The sequence below is a fragment of the Triturus cristatus genome, chromosome 11 (assembly GCF_964204655.1).
Source record: "Triturus cristatus chromosome 11, aTriCri1.1, whole genome shotgun sequence".
Taxonomy (NCBI): Eukaryota; Metazoa; Chordata; class Amphibia; order Caudata; family Salamandridae; genus Triturus; species Triturus cristatus.
In genome coordinates this window covers 419,026,038-419,044,381 of record NC_140594.1, presented here as the reverse complement: position 1 = coordinate 419,044,381, position 18,344 = coordinate 419,026,038, and the positions used below count along the sequence as shown (strand labels likewise).

At 43.5% G+C, this 18,344-nt stretch overlaps 1 protein-coding gene across 3 annotated transcripts in view; it reads left to right on the top strand.

Annotated features, from left to right (window-relative positions):
* LOC146784354 (caspase-7-like) overlaps positions 1-18,344 on the top strand; it is a 171,818-nt gene that overhangs the window by 86,396 nt on the left and 67,078 nt on the right. For all 3 annotated transcript variants that reach the window (XM_085636180.1, XM_085636181.1, XM_085636182.1), the window contains exon 2: positions 14,973-15,145. In XM_085636180.1, the coding sequence (XP_085492306.1) occupies positions 14,973-15,145 (173 nt within the window). The remainder of the gene's footprint in view (positions 1-14,972; positions 15,146-18,344) is intronic.

The following is an 18,344-nucleotide window of genomic DNA, read 5'->3' as shown; positions in this document are numbered from 1 at the left end:
TTTATGTGAAAATTGTCTTTGTGCATTGTATCAAGATTCAATGTCAATGATAGCATTACGCCATTGTTCGAACTATACCCACCCATCTAAATGTGAACCCCACTTGTGAATAGTGTGTGGCTTTCTTTCTGTGTGTGTGTGGTATGCTTTGTGCTTTTCAGTACCACATCATCTGGACTGCAGTTCAGCTAAAGAAGTAGATTTGACCTATAGTTCCCTGTGGGTACCAGTATCTGTTATGTCTAATTATACCTATTCCCGAAACAGTATGTGTAGTGTCTGTTCACTCACTTATAATAGCATACTGCTGTGACTTGCTGCCAACGTTTTCATCTGTAACTTCTACTAAGTATGACAGATGTTTGAAAGCAATATACTGTTACATTCGCTGTTCCCCTCTGGTTGTGGGGACATATAGGACTTGGAGGTTCACCAAGAACCCAAGGAACCCAGAGCCAATAACTGAGCAACGCCTTGCAATGTTTTTTTATTGTGTACAGGGTATATAGCAATTAATTTGGAAAAATATAAACAGGGAAAAATCGGCATGAAAGTCATCTATGTATTTATGAAATGAGAACAAAATATAGAGTTTAGAAATAGTAGCTATTTGTACATCTCATAAATTGTGGGTACCCATACCAGCATGTGAATTATAATTTTTTTAAGTGACTTCTTTTTTACACATTGTCTTACATTTGGAAGGCAGAAATGTATTGAAAGTCAATAGGTAATAACAGTTGCTCTACAATTTTGTGTTCTCCTAAGTCTCTCAATAAAAATGAGACCTCACTTGTGTAGGTAGGTGTAGTGGCCGCGCCAGGAAACGGCCCAAAATGCAGGGTGGACACACCACATTTTCACAGTGAAAACTGACCCTTTTTTTGCAAAGTGCCTAGCTGTTGACTTTGAACCCTAGCTCTGCTGGCACCTAGGGAAACCTAGCAAACCTATATATTTTAGAAGTCTAGACACCCAGGGGAATCCAGGATGGGGTGACTTGTCTGGCTCTCACCAGGTCCTGTTACCCAGAATCCCTTGCAAACCTCAAAATTTGTCAAAAAAACCCAAATTTTCCTCACATTTCTGTGGTGGAAAGTTCTGGAACCTACGTGGATCCACAAAATTCCACCCACCCCGCATTCCCCAAAGTCTTCCTAGAAAAATGGTACCTCACTTGTGTGGGTAGGCCTGGTGCCCACGACAGGAAACGGCTCAAACCACAACATGGACAAACCACATTTTTACAGTGATTCCGATATAAATGGTACCTAACTCTTGTGGGTGTGTCAAGTACCCACGACAGGCAAGGGCCCAAAATGTATTGAGGAGACATCAAAATTACCTATCACAAAACAACCTCGTTTTTCAAGGGGGGTCACGTTGGTTTTTGGCTCGGCGTCCATCTTGGGAAACTACCAAACCCACACATTTCTGAAAAAACTAGACAGCCGGGGGAGTTCAGCGAAGTATAACTTGTGTGGACCCCCTAACGTTTTCCTACCCAGGATCCCCTGCAAACCAAAAATTTAGCTGGGAAAAACACATTTTCCACATATTTATGTGTGGAATCACTGTGCCAGCACAAATATCCTACCCCACAGTGTTCCCCTCAGTCTCCTGAGTAAAATGATACCTCACTTGCAAGGGATTCTGGGTAACAGAACCAGGTGAGAGCCAGACAAGTCACCCCATCCTGGATTCTAGTTTTCAAAAATCTATAGGTTTGCTAGGTTTCCCGAGGTGCCTGCAGAGCTTGGGTTGAAAATCTACAGCTAGGCACTGTGCAAAAAAAGGGTCAGTTTTCCCTGTGAAAATGTGGTGCCCATGTTGCATTTTCAGCCGTTTCTTGTCGCAGGCACTAGGCCTACCCACACAGGTGAGGTACCATTTCTCTCAGGAGAGTTTGGAGAATGCAGGGTGGGTGGAAGTTTGTGGTCCCCCACAGATTCTAGAACTTTCCATCACAGAAATGTGAGGATTTTTTTTATTTTTTTACAAAGTTTGAGGTTTGCAAATGGATTCTGGGTAACAGAACCTGATGGGAGCCAAACAAGTCACCCCATCCTGGGTTCCCCTGGGTGTCTAGCTTTGCAAAATGTATAGGTTTGCTAGTTTTCCCTTGGTGCCGGCAGAGCCAGGGTTCAAAATCTACAGCTAGGCACTTTGCAAAAAAGAAGTTTTCCCTTTAACAATGTGGTGTGTCCACATTGCATTTTGGGCCGTTTCCTGTCACGGGCACTAGGCCTACCCACACAAGTGAGGTGCCATTTATCTCAGAAGACTTTGGGGAATGTGTGGCGGGTGGAATTTTGGGGATCCAAGCAGATCCCAGAACTTTCCATCACAGAAATGTTAGGAAAATGTGTTTTTTATCTACGTTTGAGGTTTGCAAGGGATTCTGGGTAACAGAACATAGTGAGAGCCACACAAGTCCCCCCCATCCTGGATTCCCCCCAGTGTCTAGTTTTAAAAATATATAGGTTTGCTATGTTTCCCTGCATATAAAAAAGCCAGCATAATCGCTGGCGCATAGTGGGCTTTCTGCCCCCCGGAGGGCAGATCAGGGGCTACTGCCCCCATCTGCCTCCTGGGAGGGGCAGAAAGACTGTGGCATCTTTTTGAAGTGGGTGGAGGCATTGGCATGCCCATTCTGGGCAGCCCCATCCCCGAACTTTTAAAAAAAAATCCCTTGTGGCGAGTGGGCTTTCTTCCCCCCTCCCCCGGGGGGGCAGATAAGGTGCTATTGCCCCATCTGCCTCCCAGGGGGCAGAAAGAATGTAGTATTTTCTTTCGGGGGTGGGGGCATTGACATGCCCATTCTGGGCAGCCCTCACACCTACCTATATAAAAAAAAACCCTGGTGCTTAGTGGGCTTTCTGCCGCCCCTGGGGGGGGCAGATCAGGGACTATTGCCCCCATATACCTCCTGGGGGGCAGAAAGTCTTTTGTTTTCTTTGGGGCTAGGGTGGGGGCATTTGCATGCCCATTCTGGGCAGCCCACTCCCCAGGCCTATAAAATAAATAATCCCTGGCATCTAGGGTGCTTTCTGTCATGCCCATATTGGGCAGTCCCCACCCCTAATTATAATCAACAAAAAAAATCCCTGGTATCTAGTGATTTTCTGCCCCCCCCCCCGGACTGGCAGATTGGGGGCTCCTGCCCCATCTGCCCCCCGGGGGGCAGAAAGACTGTCATTTAGCGGCGGGTGGGGGCATTGACATGCCCATATTGGGCAGCCCCCACCCCTATTTCAAAGTAAAAACTAAAAATCCCTGCTACCTAGTGGGCTTTCGGCCTTCCGGGGGGGCATATTGGGGGCTACTGCTCCCATCTGTCCACCAGGGGGGGCAGAAAGACTGAATTTGGGCAAAATAATATGGGGGAGTAAAGGCCCATGCCCAAGTGGCCACTCCCCCCTCCTCCCTGGTGCCTAGTGGGTGGATCCCTTCTTGGGGATCGCCCCAGGGCGTTCCCCCAAGCAGGGATGCACTAGTGAGGGATACCATTGGAAAGGGGAGATTCTTGTGTTTCCAACTATACCTCTCCTGACGTTCTACGTGCTCAGGGGAATGAGATAGCTCCTTGAGCACGTAGAAAGCAAAACTGAAATGAGCCTCTTGTCTCATTTCAGTTTTCGTTTCACTGAAATGTAGTCAGCACGACGTTTGCGCTGATCGTCATTTCAGGGAAACCATGCAGGCAGCCTCGGGAGCTGGGAAAGCTCTTCCCCAGCTCCCGAGGCTGTTGGGGGGTAAAGGGAATCCCTCTGGTGCCTGCACCAGAGGGATTCCCTGTGCCATGTGAGAGGACAGCCTGGAGCCATCCTACGCACATGGGTACTGGCCCCCGGCCGTCCGACTCACCGAAGGGGTTAATGACTTGTGGTTCGGCCTGTTGCCAGTGACTGGATCCCTCAGTTGTTATGACATGCGATTCTGACCTAATGACAGTGTCTGGATCCCTCAGTTTTAATGACATGTGGCTCTGACCTGCTGCCACTTTCTGAATCCCTTGGTTTTAATGACATGTCGTTCTGGCCTGCTGCCAGTGTCTGGATCCCTCAGTTTTAATGGCATGCGGTTCTGACCTATTGCCAGTGGCTGCGTCCTTCAGTATTAATGACATATGTCGCTGACCCACAGCCAGTGTCTAGAGCCCTCAGTTTTAATAAATACAGTGGGGTTATAACCCACTGCTTTTGTCTGGCACCTTCGGTTTTGAAGACCATGGGGCTCTGCCAGCTACTACTGTCTGGGGCACTTGAGATGGGCTAAAGAGTGGGCAACACAATAGGGCTTGGGTCCCTCTCGAACACCGGGGAAGTAGGGTGTATGGTACTGCCTTGAAGAGAATCAAAGATATCCTGATATGCCTGAGTCAATGAAAGGGTGGTGGGATGGTGGCATACTCTAACATGAGACTGAATCCGCACCAACATGACGCGTTTTAGAAGGAATGACTTGTTTCTCATTCTCATGAATTCCTTGTGGGGCGTTCCATTCATCTTATGGAACCCCATTAAGAATCGGCCTTGTAGTTACACCAATGAATTGAATGTTGAAGTCTGCCTTGTTTTCCATTGTAGGGCCATAGCCACAGGGGGGCCTAGCCTTTATTGCAAAAGGCTAGCCTTTATTTTCAGCTGCCACCCCCTAAAATTCAAGCTCCCAATCCAATTCTTTATTAAAAAAAAAAAAAATCCCTAGATGCAGAGTTACACTACATTGCATGGTCACGCTGCCTGCACGGGAATTGAACATCATGTTACAGCCCTCTCTCTGACCTGGTACTAGAAAGCCAAAGTCGACACTCTCCAGAATGTCTTTTCCCAGGGTGCATGCTCAGTGCAGTGGCAGACACTAGTTGCACTGCTCGGACTTGCAGATTGTTCCACACACTGTTGTCTGCCTTGTTGAGATGGGTTACCTGCATGGTCTACCTGCACTTTCACCCTGGTCAAACCTCAAGAGTTCTTGCCAGACTTTCAGGGACTGTGCTAATGAGTGTTGATTGCTGTGACATTTTCGCCCAGGCTGAGGAAACTGCCTACCACCAACACCGATCACTCCTGCCTACGTGTGTGCCTGTCAGGGTCTGGCTTCAGGGCCCAGCAGGTTTTAGCAGTGATATGATGGCAATGTGGGTTAGAAATAAATAGAGTAAGATAAAAAAGGAGGGAAGAGGAAGCATGGGCTGAGAGTAAAAATGAGTGGGAGAGGAAAGAACAATGAGCAGAGTGAATGAAGAAAAGGAGAGACAACATGAGCAAAGACGGTGGCCATGCTATGGTGAGAGAGAAGGTAACTAACTAAGACAAGGGGAACTTTAAAGCCTCTGAAGTACTTCCTTGTTTCTCAAAAAGTGGAGGCAGAAACAGGCAGTTTGAATGATACTGCCTAATTTGGATGTAGTGAGGTAGAAGTACAACATACTTTTACTGTAGTGAAAAGTACACCCAGATGTTAAGGTCGGTAGAGGAGTGAAAGTACAGCGTGCTCCTGCCTTGGCACCGTTTAGTCCGAGATGTGAAATTGCCGCTGGTGGACATATTAGCGAGGCTGAGGCAAAAGTGTTTGTCCTTGCAGTGTACTGGTGCTGTATTTATCGGTTTGGACAGAACAGGTGAGTGCAGCACACTTGGGCTAGAGGCCATGACATGGCATGCTCTTGCAGTGGGCATTACTTCAGCTGGAGGCAGCTGATGGGGCTGGGGTCCCTGATTCCAATATACTCTTGAACCTCCAGTCAATGGACCATTTGTACCTGCTTAGAAGTGTAGAGGGGAGAAATAACTTATCACATCAGGTTCAACAGTTCATTTCTTCGAAGAATCCCAGTCTCCAAGTTCTAGGTTAGTTGGTTTATTACAAAGCCAAAAATAACTGGACATACAAGCACCTCAAGGTGAGGTTGTAGAAATACATCGGAACTAATACAAAGTCAAACCTACGGGAGAAATGCAATCTCTGGAACATGAAAATAATGACGAATTCCAAAATCAGAATGCGGGCAATGAGTGCCTCCACGTCAAGAAAAGTCTTCATTGGAGGTTTGTAAGTAAAAGCATGTGACATCCCTACTTAGCATGCCCCAGGCAAGTTAGGAAAAGGTGTCAGCGCGTGAAGACTTCCTAAGAAGTGTACTTATGTTGAAAGGGTCAGGTAGCTTAAAGTTACGGAGCTCGTTCTGAAATGCTCCTTCTCTCTCTATCGATCTCCTATCTCAACTCCTGGGGTACTATCCCTGATTCCAACACCAAAATCATAAGTCATGCCCACTACACATCATATGATCGCCTCGTCCAGCTGGACACCTCCATGTAGGTCATTTTCCATTTAGTTTCGATACTCCCAGCCTCTGGCTTGATGACCTTGATTCCCAGGCCTTCTCCAGTGAGAAAGAACACTGCCTCACATTACCATTACTACTTGTTCAAATGTATCCTCTCCTCCCTGAGCCGAACTCCTAAAACAAAAGCATTATTCTAACGTACAAAGATGAATTTCTCCACCTGCAATAGAAACGTGAGAAAGAACAAATCCAACATGCACATGGAATTCAACTAGTAAATCTAATGCGATAGCTTCCAGGGAAAATGCAATCCAGGCCTGGAGAAATCGGCCAACATAAAAGAATAGCACACATGCCTTACGAAACCACTTATAAATGAACACTTTACTGAGCATTTCTAAATCAACATGTTACATAAGCACATCAAATACATGAATGATTGTAAGCCTCATACACAAATTCTGCGCGTTAATATTTTCAACTAAACACCATGTATCGCAACGTTAATTTCTTCACGTCTATATGAAAATTATCCCTAACACGTCAACTTTCACAATTATTACAGTACCCACTGTCCCATGTCAATACGATAAAAGAATAAATGCAGGTGCAAACTACTCGTGATTATGATGCACCCCTACAAATGAAAGAGCACATTTGTGCTATATCACAGCAATTTATTGATATGCAGTAGCAAAGGCATGGCATGCTCCTGCAGTGTAAAAACAGTTTGATGCAGTTCATAGTTCTGCAGTACACAGGTTACAAAGCAGGCGTTGATGACTGGGAATGCTTCTGCTGTGCCTTTACATTTATATTTGATTGTGTTTATGCAGTGCAATCACCTAAAGTACCCACGTTGAAATAAATTGTAAACTCTTGCTCCATCATGACCAGTCATATACATTTTCAATAGATTTCCAGACAGTTTTTGGTCCGCAGAAACACAGGTCTCATTGCCTAGTCACAGTTTCTTCAGCAGCACAAGCACCACAGCACCAAGGCAAATCTCCATTTGGGTTTTGACAATCCAAACTCCAATGTTCGCTTTCAAACACAGCATTGCTTCTAAAAGTTGGCAGGTATCAATGATGCAGCAGGTGCGGTGCCAATGGGGCCCTGAGCTGTGAGTGTACCTCTGGACCCCAGTTTTCCATGTTTCCTATTCTACAATGAGTAAGGAGGTGCTGTTTCCATGCTTGCCTTACTTGATGCCAGAAAAGAGTATGCAGGCTCCTGGACATCATTCAGTGATACACATCTCAATAGACTACAACTGTCGGATACATACATTAGGTTAGAAGGTATCACTCCTGTCACAAACACCAGAAGTCCAGATCCGTTTTAAGCCATGGCCAAACGTCCAAGGCACTCCTTGCAAAGTGAGCACGTCCTTACTAGTCTGATATTGGGCAAGTCTGCATAGAAAAAGATGATTATTTTAAAAAAAAAGATTACTTCAGGGCATGAACCTTCTTAATGCAGTTCATCGTGTCTCTCTTATGTCACCTAACAGCTTCAATCTCATCCCTTTCTCTTTCTCTCACTCTCAACTTAATTCTACATCTTCCTTTTGCCGTCTTGGCTGTCACTATCCCATCTGTTTACCCAATTTCTTTCAAATTACACCTTTCTACCCTACCTCTCTACACCTCTTTCACAAACTCTCCTCTCGCCCATAGTTCTCTACAACTCTAACTCTCTACCCCATAACAACCTCAGCTTTCGCTATACCTCATCCCTTTCCCTAAACTTCACCTCTCTATTTCCATCTCCCGTCTCTTTAGCTCTACTCAGTCCATGCTGCCTCTCTAAAGCTCATCTCTGTCTTCACCTCACCTTTTTGTATTTCTCTCTGCATCTCTCTCTATTCCTCACCTATATCAGCCCTTTGTCTACCTTGCTCTACCTCACCTCTGCTTCTACCTCATTTCTCTCTCTATTTCACTTTTTATGTTGTATAACTTTATGTGATCAAAAGAAAAAGAGCTTTTTGATGTACTATTGAGATAGGGACTTGAACTCCACTCACACGTTGTTTGCGTTGAGTCCAGCATGTGTTTGGGCAGATGTTATGTGCTCCCACTAAAATGTGTGCCTGTATTGTAATTTTTTTGTCTTGTGTGAAAGCTTATTCTCAATGCATTAGGATTGAATTGGTCGTGGAAGCAAGCTAACGGTCGAGACCTTGGGTCTGATCTGTTTATTATGAAATTATTTTGATAAAGACAGTAGGCGTGGTATATTTATTGTGAAAAGCATATGTTAAAGTCAGTGTGCATTTAAAGGAGGGTTGTTATTGTTCTCTATTAAAGCCTGAAGAGCGGTATTTGTTACATAAAACCTCACAGATTACTGTACTACCTAAGTGTTTTGGTAATCCCCTCTGACATAATTTGGAGATAGAAGATTTGCACTATGATAGTCCTTGTTAGGCCCCCTCAGGAGAGATTGTATTTATCTTTCCCAATTGTAATATTGTATACATTAGAAATATTATAACTGTATGCCTGATGATTACCTTGTAGGAAAGCTTATTCTCAATACAGCAGCCCTTGCTGAGTTGGGTATAGTGACAAGCCAGTGATAAAGGCCATTAGCCTGATTGTTTCATTAGAGAATGATGTGTCCAGTGCCATAGTACTGATCCGTTCTGATATGTTTATTATGAAAAGTTATAACAAAGGCTATAGGCTTGGGTTATTTATTGTGAAAAACCTATATTAATGATAATAGGCATTCAACAGTACAACACCTCTCATGCCAATCAGTAATGCACCCACAGGCAGCGGGACGTCTCTTGCACAGATAATGACCCAAGGGCTTTAAGGGGAATGAAAAAACTGGGGGGTGTCTCATAGGGCATGGCCACTGTAATTAAGGGCGTGGCTTAAACCACTTAAGCTAAAAATCTGTGCTTAGCATAGTGTGCCGCCCAACTGGTATTTTGCTGCTTCTGCCCATTCATCCAGATATATAACACAAGGAACATTACACCTACAATAAGCCAGGACTATTGGCCCTGTCAATGGTTGGAAGTTGCAAAAGATAAATAAGCAGCAACTATCACTTCCTTGAATTTAATATTGGAAATGCTACTCGCTCTTGTGGGCAAGGTTGCGGCATAAGGCCAGAGCAGCGGACCTTCGAGCTGTAAAAAACAAGTTCGAGCCTGACGTCCTGTGCTTCAAAAAATGAATATACCCCCCTACCTGAGGAGGACTCATGAGCGGCATCCTCCGCTCCCTGCCATCTGTCCCCCCAAGTTCTTATTGCTTAACTGTCTTATCTTACTGGGATGTATATTTTGAATCTGCTGAACCATGTGCTGTACCTCAAAATTTGACCACTATCTGCATATTATTTAGATTATTATTGTACCTACATGTTCAGAAGGGTTTGTTTATTTTTATGGAAATGGTTATTGATGCACATATTGCCCAAATGATTCAACGTGCCACTGTGGGGCTGTCGCCCGATGTATCGCAAAATGAATATACCCTTGTGTAATATAACTGGTGCTCATGTAAAGCGCTCCAAGTTTCAGTGGCGTAGCTTGACCATTGGTCGCCAGGTGCGGTGCCGGCTTTTGCTGCCCGTGGTGACATGTAAGAGTGGAGGGAGGTACAGGCAGATTCCCGCAATTTCCAAGGGGTGCTGGGGCGACTCCTCTGCGGCTCCTGCCCTGCAACTGCTGCAGGTACGAGCGAGGAGGTGAGGAGAGACCACCGCCCACAAAACTCGTGTCGCCGGGGGCGGTCCGCCCCCTCTGCTGCCCCCCTTGCTACGCCACTGCCAAGCTTGCGCTATAAGAAACTGAAAAACAAGTCTCTTTGAAGTTACCTCAAAGAAGGGACGGGTTGTACAATTGCAGAGTTAAGGTTTTGTGTTTTTTTTTCATCCTGAGGGTAAAAATGGAGAGCCCGATAGGGACCCGTCTCTGCACCTGCTTTTAAAAAATGCCGGCAGACCCCGGCCCACTTAAAGTCCTGATTGACCCCCACTTTTACTCTCAGGTCAGTCCTCCTCCTGTCCTGAAAGTGACAACAACTCAGGACACTTCGAAACTCCGGTCGAATCTGCACTTGTACATTTACAATGCAATAGATCTTGCATTACTGAAAGTTTGAGCTGTTGGCGTTGCATTATTATTAGCAATGCCAATAGCTCAAACTTTCAGTAATGCGAGACCTGTTGCATTGTAAATGCTTATTTCTACATGTATTCATTTATTTTGTGTTGCATGAGTTGTGTGTGTTTAATTGTGATTGTGTAAGTGGGCAAAAGCAAGAGTGAGTCTTGATGAAAGGATGCTTGATTGCAGAGATGAGTGACAGAATGCATGTTTGGATGGTGACTTGTTAAGTGCCTAAACATATCACTGGCTGAAGCAAGACCTATTGGCTTTGCAAGTGCGTGGTAAAATATCAAACTAATTTGGGGGGAAATACTAAAATACAAAAGAAAAACATACTCATCCTATAACTTCTTAACCATATTGCAAACATTTTCCAAAGATATTTTACCCTTAAGCATCCCTGACATGCTATCACTTCTGGGGCCTGGCCCCCCAAAATCTATCACCCTGGCTATGGGCCTGGTACTATCTAATGCAAAGGCTCTCCTTTGTCAGTCACATTTGCTACCAGAGCGGAAGAACGCAGCCAGCGGGCCTCCCAGTCAGCTCAGGTTCCAGTACCGGTTCGACGACGTAACTTCCGTGGGCAGTCCGGCAGCATTCTTGTGCATCCAGTGATGGCCAAAGGGTGATAGAGTCTCAAGGAGACCAAGGCCGCCCAGCTGGAAAACATTTCGAAAAGCGGCTGCTGTCTGGTCTGGTTAGTGCTCAAGCATCAGAAAACTAATCTTTAATGAGCAGGTGCCATAGACGGTAAACTTTTGGCTCATCTCACCTGAAGCAGTTGCGCAGGTGAGAAAAGCTCGTGCGTGCACACAACAGCCGAGAATAACACTCAGGAAAGTCCGAGGGGCCCCATGCATATTTGGCCGAGTATCATTGCGTTGACTGTTTGTAAAGCGCCTGAATAGAGACCCACCAGTTCTTTGCGCTGTGCCTGATGAAGCGATCCGTTAGCACCCGCAGAAATGGTGCAAGTCGCCATTCCGACCGCGATATTGTGACTCATTTAATACTCACTGTACAGAGTTCATATTATGAATCTCAAATGCAGAAAATGGAGGCCTGCAACCGACAACAGGCCACGGTGCAGATCTCTTCTCGCGTTTTCAATGCCCGTTAACATGACCCCTCGCTTAAGGACACCAGCGGGCATGTAGCGCCCGAATTCAGAGCTACTCCATCCATGCCCGCAGCCGCCGTTCACAAAGTGGAATCTATTCCTCACTGCTTCCACTTTGCAGATGGTTCCAGTCCAGGGAGGACCTGGCTTGGTAGTTCGGACTGTTCCCATGAGGCACAGGGTCAAGACTGATTTGCATATGGCTGGGTTCAAACTGGAATGGCATGGTGAGCAAAAAAACGATGGATTTAGGCCCAGATCTCTGTACTGGGGTGAATGTATGACATTGTTCTGCATTCGGTCCATCAACTGTTGTTTTTGTATTTGTCGCCCCGAGTGGGACGGGTATGCTCAGATGTGAGTCCCGTGCTCTCCATGCCACTGGAATCAGGCTATCCTGGCTAAAGAGGGGTGAAACCGGTCCTAGGATGCTTGGTTCCAGTCCAGGGAGGACCTGGCTTGGAAGTTCGGGTTGGACTGTTCCCATGAGGCACAGGGTCAAGACTCATTTGCATATGGCTGGGTTCAAACTGGAATGGCATGGTGAACAAAAAAACGATGGATTTAGGCCCAGATCTCTGTACTGGGGTGAATGTATGACATTGTTCTGCATTCTGTCCATCAACTGTTGTTTTTGTATTTTTATTTAGCATCATTTTTATTGAAGTGCTTTTCGGCACTCTGGGGAAGTTTTCATCCCAGAAAGAAGTTTGGTTTTAGGAGATGTGCAGTCAAGTAGAGTGACTGAGAAAGGAAACATCTCTGTGACTCCCCCGATCCACTGCGATTTGTAAATGCTTATGTTTTCCTTACACCGCGCAATGACAGTTGCATCCTCAGTGCAGTTTGGCACACTGTACTTTTGTTTCTTTCAGCAGCAGAAGATTTGGCGTGGCCGACCCCTTCAGGGGATGAAGCAAACTTCCATGTGCTTTAGAGACGTTTAACAACATGAGCAAAGTGGACGATTGACCAGGGCCCCCACCTTCCATGCCCCCACCTTCCAACCCGCCACCCCCTGCAAAGTGAACTTTCTCTCTATTAAACCTTTGTCTATTCTTTTTCTCCCTCATAATTTCTCTCCCTATCTGTCTTCTTGTACCTCTGACTCTTTCTTTCTACTCCGTGCCATCTTAAGTATTGTGGGATCTTGGCCAACTGTTTTTTGTGACTCTGTGAAGTTTAAAATATTATTCAACCTTGTTCAGCATCATACCAGCTTGAATTAGCAGGAAATGGGTAAAAAACAACACATTTGCTCCAGACAGGACCCCGCAAACTATGTCTTGGCCAGGACCCCAAAAATCCTTAACATGACACTAATGTGCTTATTGAACTATTGAAGCTTAATCTAAGAGGGTGAGTTTACAAACTGTGGCTCATCAGTAGTCAGAACCAAGGGTCTACCCGTGAACCACACACATCCAGAAGGATTATGCAAGATAGAAAGTGAAACATGGACCTTTTTGTCAGGGAATCGCTGCTAAAGGCTCTTATACTGCTCGCAAGTACCCCTTCCTCACTGACCTAGCTGTGCTGTACATTATCACTCTCTGTTTCCTTCTCAAGATCTTCTAATTTTCGTTTCTATCCCATTCTTCTATTCCTCTCCCGTGCCACACCAAGGGCTCTAAGCGATCAGATATGGAAGGAATGCAGGGTACTGGTGCTATAGAGAAGGTTTACAACATTTTTATGCCCACTGATGGATTAACATCTGTTCATAATTATCATGTGAAGTGATAGGAACTTTGTGACTTGCTGTGTAGAGTCTCACATCTTCAGGCATGGAGCACATGCCCACCTATAAGCCTAGGGAAATACCATCTACTAGTCAGCACTACACCTGCCAGATCACCTATATTCCTAAGTTTATTCAGTACAGCCAGTGTTTATTTGAAAATAAAAATAAATAAAACAGTGCATACAATTTTTTTAACGAGCTCACGGTAGGTGCCGCCGAATGCCAGAGTTGCTGGATACCAAGGCTGCCTCGTCTTGATTCCCTTTGAGGCCCATTTCGTCCACCACCCTATATTTCCCATTTTTTGTCTCAATCTTGATGGTTCCTTTTCATCTCTGCATTTTCCCTCAGTCATTGTTTTCTATTTTTGTCTTCATCCTTTCTCCCTTTTATGCCATTCTCACTTGGTCACTGCATCTAAACCGGGAAGTGAATTTGGAACGGTATTGTCCATAGTGATTCATTGTTTCAAGATGGCCACCACAAGCGATATTTACTGATTGTCAATTGTGTAGTGGTATTGTTCATAGTATATCATTGTTTTTACTGATCCAAGGTGTCACACATTGCTTTCAAAGGTGGCCTCTATATTTGAACTTTAAAAGACTATATACTACATTCAATACCATTGCCATATGGCTGTCCACTACTATGTCTGATTGGATTCTTTATAGCAAACATGTCCACACATCAACAGCATCTTTTCTTTTTTTTTTATTGATCTTGCATATGCTTTGTGAATTTATATGTGTGTTTAATGTGATGAAATGCCAGTGGGGTATTGCAAGAATGAGTCAACAGGTGACTGGTTGGATGTGGATAAATATCACTGTGACTGTGAGTGCCTACATTCACCTCTGACTGAAAAGTCGAGTCACTTTCGTTTTTATAACCCAGACGTATTAGCAAAGACAATGCTTGTTTCAATGTGGAAATGTTAATTACATTCCACCTGTTAGAAATGTTAAAATAGCTACTGCAATTCTCTTCAACTACATGGTTCTGGTTAAATTGACCTTTTAAATAACATTTATTAAAATGGAATTAAATAAAATGCAATTCATCTGAATTTTTGGTATAATTCTGTATATTTCACCATAAAAAATAGTTGTATTTCAACCTCCTATAGAGCTGTGATGCAGCCTGGGAAGAAGAACATATATTTTAGTTTAAAAATGTTTAGAACTTTAACCAAATGTGCATAGACTTTGTTACAATGAAAGTGCAGGCTAGTTTAATAAGTTGTCAGGTTTCTCTTTAATGTTAGTTCAGCTAGACTCATATGCTGCTTTATTATACAGCTATCCCGTTAAAAAACATAGGCTACTGTGGTGAGCACTCACTATAGCAAATTGTGTGTCATCCAGATGTTACAGGATCAAATGCCTGAAGATAGGATGGTGGGTAAAGTATCTCCTACAGAAAACTGTGTGATGTATCCTAATCATAACTTCCATAACTCAGTGGGCTGGTGTTCTGTCTATTGTGGTCTCTGTGTATCCTGCAGGGCAGTGGGTCAAATTCTGGCATGATCAAGTTCTTTTTTCATTCTACTAATATTGATAAAGTAAGACACATTTAATGGAGTAACAACATAACCTAATGCCAGCACTTTGAGCCTTCGGTGTGTAATCAATATATAAAGCATAATTTATCATTAACATCTTTCCAGAAAGGTGTGAGAAGCAGGGTGAATTCTTCCTGAGCGTTCTTTCCAGCCATGGTGAGGAAGGTGCTATTTATGACTTCTACGGCACACCAGTGAAGTTGGCCGACATCTTTAAAATATTATCACCAGAGGAGTGCCCAGCACTGGCAGCTGTCCCAAAAATGTTCTTTGTACAGGTGAGTATTACTGGTCATTGAGAAGAATAAATAACTGAGGCAAGACATTTGAGGTGGAGATTATAGGACTCCTGCAAAAACGTTTACTGTCATTATTTAGGAAGCAGGTCAAATGTTGTAATTTTGTTGGTAATGTCACGACTTTTGTAACTGAGTGTCCAGAAAAATAGATATCTATAACTTTTTAATGAGTTTGACCATTAATAAACGACATACACACTGAACATTTAATGGTCTTGTGCTGCGTAATTAACAGCTGTTATCAGGGGCTCGTTTATTTGACTTGAGAAAAATGAAAGATTGTAACTCCCAGCTAATTGTAAACATTCTCTAAACTAGCTGGCCTAATAGTTTTGATTGTGCTTAAAAAGTCCCATCTTTAAATGCAAGTGATACATTTGCATCAGAACATATTAGACAGGTGCTTAGTTCTAATAATGTAAATTTTGCAGAAGCATCGTCTCCGAAGAGACTCTATAAGAGAGCCTCTACCCAATTAGAGAGGCATGTATTTTTGTCCAAAACTGTGCTAGTAGGAATTTAAGCAAGCTAAATGTTTGCTTTCATTTGCGAACCTGTCACATTTCTAGAAAGATTTTTCTATTTTTGTTAATAGTGACACAACATGCAAAGTTGATTTAGAGGATTTTTATACGTTTAACCAATTTGTTAAAATTGTATCTATTTCTTTAAAGGTTTCAACCATTTGAAATTAACAATTTAATATTAATACCATGTAAAACTGTAGAAATTTCCTCTAAGCGATCAAACTTGAAATAATTGTCAAGTTCAACCTAAAATATCCACAACTTTGTGAAATATAATAAATTATGCTTTAAAAAAAATTATGAATGAATCTTTTTCTTTCAAGTAGAAGCAAAAATAACCCAAAATGTATTTCTTATGAACACATACAAATACAAAGACTCATAAGATAAACAGAAGCTATTTGTGGAACAATACGGTGCCTATATACAATGTACTCAAGGGAGCACTGTGATGGATGCTTTTGAAGGAATTTGATGCTCGTTTTTGGACGTTCTGTCGCTTTTTTAGGCATAAAATAATAACGAGCTGGTTTACTGTGTGGGGAAATCTGGGTAATGCTTTTTGAACATTGTGTTTATTTTGTGGGCAATGGAATTATCCGTGTTAGTGAAAATCTAATGCAAACATCTCGTCCACTTTTAGGAAATATTAATGTTTATCCCTGGGAGCCATTGTGAACGTTTTAGATGCATGTGATGCCTATTTCTTACAATTTGTGTCTTTTTAAAGGATTTTAGTACTTATTTGGAGACAACTCCATACTTATTATGAGGACAAGCTTGTGCACAATTTGGAAAGCAATCTGAGGCATTCTATGCTTATTTAAATGACATCTGTGCGACTAATCCGGTGCAAATATATTGAAGTACTATCAATTTTAACGTTTGTGGGAAAGAGGATCTATACATTAGTAAAAGTACATTTTCATCTAGTATCAATAGGGTTCCTAAAGATCCAATTCACTTTTTCAAAGTAATCTGATGACTAATTCAGAGAAAATCAAAACATTATTTTCCGGGAAAGCAGAGAACATTGGATTTATGTTTTCAAGATAAAAATGCTTATTTTTTTAGGGACATTCAAATGTTAATTTAAGAAACAATCGTATTACCATATCGCAAGGGGGGATTCCTATTTAGACACAATCCAGGCACATTTTTAAAAAGTCTGATGCATATTTTGGGCATGATCTGATTATTTTCTGAGACAGTCTAATCCATATTGTTATTTTGAAAACCACCCAATACTGGTATTGATGAAACCTGATGTAAATTTAAGCCCTAATGATGTACGGTCTCAAAATAGTCGTATACCTATTTAATGATACTCTTCAATGAAGTGTGGGGTATATTTTCAGACAATTTGAATCTTAATATGTAAATACAATAATGGAAGCTATAAAGAATATGTGCTGCATGAAATGTAATACATACCGGGGGATGATGTCAAGCTTATATATTGTGGGTACAATTTGGTTGAATCCCCTTAGGTCTGTGAGGTTTATACGCAGGAGGGGCATAGTGGATACCTTTAAAACTCACTTGGGGCAGGTGTGTTGAGGCACGGCCCCGTCTGCACAGGCCTTTCTGGACCTCTTACCGTGGGAGCAATCACTGTCTGCGATTTGGATGCTGGCCTCACTTTGGAGGAAATTTGTACAGCCTCATGGCAATTGACTGACTGGATGGAAGGCCCTGGGTGGCAATGGTTTTTCTGCAGAGTTTGATAAGACCTTCGCCCCATTTCATTCCCAAAGTTTACCGGAGGTCTACTTGGTGGCCGAGGGGTCTGGTGCGTCTCCTTTGTCTATGAGGGAGGGAGGCATCACTATGCTGCTGAAGCCCAGATCGGATCCATCTGTTTATGGACCACTTACTATGATTAATACTGGCACTAAAGTACTCTGCAAGGTACTTGCCTCTCGCTTGAGACCGTTATTACACGCTTAACTCATGATAACCAACGTGGTTTCATGCTTTATGCCTGTTTGCTTTATACCTGTTTGCATGTCTCACATGAGGTGGAAGGTAGAGAGGAGGACTTGTACAAGTAGTATCCATCGACATAGCCAAAGCGTTTGACGCAGTAAAATGGAACTACCTCATGCAGGTGTTGGAGGCAATGGAGTGTGGCGCTCACTTTCGCTCTTGGGTATGCCTCCTGTATACGGGACCCATAGCCAGAGTGTGAGTTGGTAGGCTATGCTCTGAAACATTGGAGTTGGGCAGGGGCACGCACCAGGGCTGTCCACTGTCACCCCTCCTCCTTGTGATCGCATTGGAGACTCTTGCCATTCAGATTCGCCAGAATATGGCAGAATGGGGGATTAGGGTAGGGGACGTCACTCACTTGGTCTCCCTATGCACTGACAATACTCTCTTTTATCTCTCAACTCCTTGGCAATCTCTTCCCATCCTGTTGTCATATTTGGCCTCCTTCAGGGAACTGTCTGGTCTTAACTCAATTACAGGACATTGCAAGTGGTTCCGCTGGGAGCCCTGGTTGCTCGTGACCCAGGTGACTTGCCTGTGCCCCTTCGCTGGGAAATGAATACATTCCGATACCTAGGAATGAAGTGTATGCAACATAACATAGGAAGGCTCACTGAGGGCCTTCGCTCCTCGGTACAGTTTTGGAACTCCCTTCAGCT